This window comes from Momordica charantia, assembly GCF_013281855.1.
Source record: "Momordica charantia cultivar OHB3-1 chromosome 8 unlocalized genomic scaffold, Mcharantia_2.0 BLBB01000008.1, whole genome shotgun sequence".
NCBI classification, from domain to species: Eukaryota; Viridiplantae; Streptophyta; class Magnoliopsida; order Cucurbitales; family Cucurbitaceae; genus Momordica; species Momordica charantia.
Window position 1 is genome coordinate 13,191,317 of NW_028275166.1, and position 4,291 is coordinate 13,195,607.

The following is a 4,291-nucleotide window of genomic DNA, read 5'->3' on the forward strand; positions in this document are numbered from 1 at the left end:
AATCATTATTTTAGGGAGAGTAATTTCAATTGAATCATTCTCTACTGTGACGAAGAAGTTAGCCATGGAGAGAAGGGGAGACGAGCAAAAGGGAGACCGGGGGAGGGAGGAAGGAGCGAACAACCCAAATCATTTATTTTCTTTATTACTATATAGGTCGGTTCAAACTAAACCAACCAAAAATTCTCCCAACCCAACTTACCAATTTTTCTATCCTTCCAAAAACCAACCCAAACCAAACCAAACCAAATCTTTTCAAGGATTAGGTTTAATGTTTGGATTGTCAGGTTAATTGAACCCCCCTATTCCAAGATATAATGAATATGAGCTTTCTGTTAAAGCAATTACAAAAGGCATCAAAATCCAACTGTTGGAAAAACCAGCAGTACAGTGGTAGAACGTTTATTCTCTATTCTTTTTCTTTTTTTGCGGGTGGGGGCTTGAATGGAATACAGAGGCATTAAAAAAAATTGGAACAATATCTCAATGGTAAATCTCCTCAACAAGTTTCATCTGCCTTGGTTTCAAAAGGGCCCTGATTCAGAGTGCCAAAAAAAGGGTACCAAATAGGTTGTCTATGACACCATCATCTTAACATTTATTTCTACAACCCGAAACAACTGGAGTGACATCAACATCGTATCATCAAAAGTTTAGACAAACAAGTTGGCTACGTACCAGAAGCCCTACCTTAATTCCTCCGGCCATAGCGACTAAAATGTCCTATCATGGCTTGAGGGCCAAAGCTAGTCCAACCTTTGCACTCTTCTCAATTGCTTTGGTGTCTACCTCCCCAGATACAGTGAAGAATGATTTCGGACGCCACTCGTGCTGGATAAGAGCACTTGCCTTGCCGAAGTTGTTCACCCGAGCCTTCACCGTGGTCAGCGGATCTAGTGCATGTACGGTTCCAACCGTTATGGTATTCTCGTTGGAGGAAAAGCTATGAGCAACCTCCGCACCGACAGCCGTGCTAGTCAAAGGGTTCACCAAATGGTAGTATGATGCACTCAATGTATCACCCTTGTCATTCCTGAGTCATGAATTGGACACAATGCCTTTAGTATTGCACCAAAAGAGCAAAAATCAACACATGATGCACCCTTTAAGAGAGAGAACTGAAAAACTTACAAGGTCAGGGAAGCAATTAGGTCTGCGTTGGAGAAGCTCAGTCCGGTATTAACTTTGGTGAAGTTTCCAGTTTTGGTGTCAAATGAAAGATCGGTACCAAGGGAAAGAAGATTCGTTCCAACAACACCAGAAAAGTTGACAATAGGATTGGCTGTCAACCCAATACTTGTGCTGATTCCTGCATAATCATGCAAATATTGCAGTTCCACCTATTTCACCAAAAACAGAAAACAGAAATCAGAAATCAGATGGGTGATGCTTATCTACCTGTTTTATAACTATTTTAGAACATTCTTCAGCTCAGAACCAAAAGGAAAACGTACAACTCCATCAAAAAACAATATCCTGATACTAAAACACATTATTGATCACTCACCTTACCAGACCTTTGATCAGGAACCTTGAAACTAAATATTGCCTTCAATCCAGGAGCAGGTTCATCAACAGTAATAGTTGTGACAAGCTACAAAATTTCAGAACACAAGTCACCCCAATTGCACAAAAGAAAAAATGACAAATAATACATAAGGAACATAAAACTTCACCACCAAATACCAGTGATTAAAAAAGGCATTCACAATCTTACCTTCAGATAGAATCATAGAATTTCATATTTATCAAAATTATTGTGTGGGTGGGTGGAGGTGGGGTTGGAGGGAAGCAATTACAGCAGGGGTACTCTTTTTCTCCCTAATTACAAACAACACAAGCCCAATAAGCTTTCAGTCCCAAATAAATATCATTACTACATCCAGTAGGAACAGCCTCAAACAATATATAGAAGCAGAAGGGCATTTCTCAGATCGTCAACACAACAAGAGCTACAAAGCTAGGTAGTCTTGCATTCCACATCAAAATGGACCAACCTATGAGGAATGATGATAGCTTATTCTATTCAATAAAAGCGCAAAGGGACGGAACGAGCCAAAAAGGATAAAAAACAATTGTCTAGCTTCCCCAAAAGGAAGCAAGACAAACAAGGAAGCAAGACAAACACTTGCTTCAGATATTATATTCTATGTTGGATATTTTAATTGATATACTCTTCTGGTTCAAAGAGCTATACATGTTCATACAATTCTTGATTGTGAACAATTCACATGCTCTTTCAATAGTCCATTCAGACATTTCAGAGGACTTTCTTGAATTATGAAAATCCTAGATATCCAGATATAAACATGAAACAACAATGATACAACACCTAGTAAATCTTCTAAATTTCTTGACAGGCTAGTGGAAAAAACTACGGAAGTTGAAGAAGTAATGGAGAGATGGAGGAAGAGAGAGAGAGAGAGACATACAAGTACGATAGATAAGTAAAAAAAATATAAAGTAGAGGGATGCAGTAAAGTATAAAAGTTCAATAAAAATTGATTACATTGGAGCTTGTGTCAACTTTGATATCAGTTGTGATATTCTTGTTCTTCAGCTGAGTATTAACATCAGCTAAAAATAGGTCACCCTTCTTCGTTCCAGAAGATGTTATAGCCTGCAGATAGAAAGACATAAACAAGTAATAAGCAAAAGCATGTAACAGGAGAGGAAAAAATTATCCAAGTTGCTTCCTAAAATACTTGGTATAAATATCTATTAAGCTAGCAAGTCGGAAATGGAACTTCTGGAATATGTGTATGGAAGATTAAATTAATTCAAACAAACTCTGGTGCAAAAGAATTCAGAATCACTGTCGATAATGATTAGGGCACGCAACACAATAAAATGCAAAGCAATCTCATCATTCACCCTTCAGGCTTTAACATGTCCCAAAAAATTAGGGCAGTTACAATTTCTAAAAATACACCAAAAATAGAGTGGCAGTGCAAGTGCATTTGTGAATGACCATCAAAATGAAAGAAAATCCTACATTCGTTGCCTCAAAGAATCAAAACCCAACCCAAATATAAAATTAAAAAAAAAAAGCAGGCTATAATAAGTTCTTATAGCACCTTCGAAATCATTATAAGAACAGTGACGAAAAAGTTGAATTAAGAAGCTTATTTTCACTTATTTTTATTCTTCCTTTTTCTTTCTTTACGATTCATCGACCGATGGAAATTATATGCACCGCAGTAACTTCGACCTCAACACAGATCCAGAAATTAAAGATAGCGAGTGGAAAGATGAACTCACAACTCCAGTGGGGGAGTAGGTGGTGATGGTGAACTTGTGGTCGCTCTGGTAGTCTTTGTACAAAAGATCTGCCAAAGAAGACAGAAGAACACAACAAGATTCAAAGAAAAATCAACCAAAATGAAAGAAAGATTCAACGAAGATGAAGAAATCAATAACCTCTGGCTCTTTTGCCGATATCAGAGTAGAGACCGGGACCCTTTCCCATGATTTCAAATGGAAAATGAAAGATTCAAAATGAAAATTCCGAAAGGAAAACGATAGTCCTCTTCCCCAAAGCAGCTGAAAATGGGTGGAACATTCGGTGGCTCTCATATACACCTTCGAAACCCTAATTTCATCCCCCTTTTTTCCTTTTCTTTTTTTTGTTTGGGTCAGTTGATTTTCTTCGGTGAATGTGGAAGATATGTTGTGACCGTTGGATTTGTGAGTGATGGGACTCCACGGAGCCTTTCTGACCGTTGATTTCTTTTTATTTCTTCGAGAGATATAATGATAATATTTTGTCGAAATAAATGATGTAATTAATTCGGATAATATTTTTTTTATTAAATAATTCGGATAATATTTATACTTTTTGTTTTATTTTTCATTTGCAATTTTCAGGCAAATTTGGAAAGGCGAGGGAAAATTGCAAAAATGATGTAATAATAATCAATACAGTACGTGAAATTAACAAAAAATGAGAACAACTTATATATTTAAACTAAATTATTTTATTATATTGTTGAGTATAAAATTTTCAATTTGGACACATTCCTAAAATTTTTTTTAGTATAATATGTGTGGTGGAGGATCGAACTCACAATCTCTTTGTTGAAAATATATATCAATTACGGTTGAATTATGCTCGCTTTGGCAGATCACATTCTTAAATTTTCATTTTCATTTCTCGTACACATCCAAATAATAAATTTTAATTTCAATGATTTCAAATTAATTTGGTTCCAAACGCAATTAAGAATTCAAAATTATTTCCATCTTTTGAAATCTTGAAATTTGAAATCATTTCTGTTCAATTCCAAATGTC

General features: G+C 36.1%; 1 protein-coding gene across 1 annotated transcript; it reads right to left on the reverse strand.

The window, feature by feature from the left end:
* Positions 1–483: 483 nt before the first annotated feature.
* Positions 484–3,612, reverse strand: LOC111019966 (mitochondrial outer membrane protein porin of 34 kDa). Its single transcript, XM_022296494.2, has 6 exons — positions 3,421–3,612; positions 3,262–3,329; positions 2,510–2,620; positions 1,508–1,594; positions 1,132–1,340; positions 484–1,033 (listed from the first exon to the last, which is right to left on the reverse strand). The coding sequence occupies exons 1-6, from the start codon at positions 3,467–3,469 to the stop codon at positions 727–729; spliced, it is 831 nt and encodes a 276-aa protein (XP_022152186.1). The 5' UTR covers positions 3,470–3,612; the 3' UTR covers positions 484–726.
* Positions 3,613–4,291: the final 679 nt, after the last annotated feature.

Excerpts from the sequence above, each read along its gene's own strand:
- LOC111019966 (XM_022296494.2), bottom strand. The coding sequence starts at position 3,469 with ATGGGAAAGGGTCCCGGTCTCTACTCTGATATCGGCAAAAGAGCCAGA. Across the intron at positions 2,621-3,261 it reads CCTACTCCCCCACTGGAGTT|GCTATAACATCTTCTGGAAC; the intron begins GTGAGTTCATCT and ends TTCTATCTGCAG. Across the intron at positions 1,341-1,507 it reads CTGATCAAAGGTCTGGTAAG|GTGGAACTGCAATATTTGCA; the intron begins GTGAGTGATCAA and ends TTGGTGAAATAG.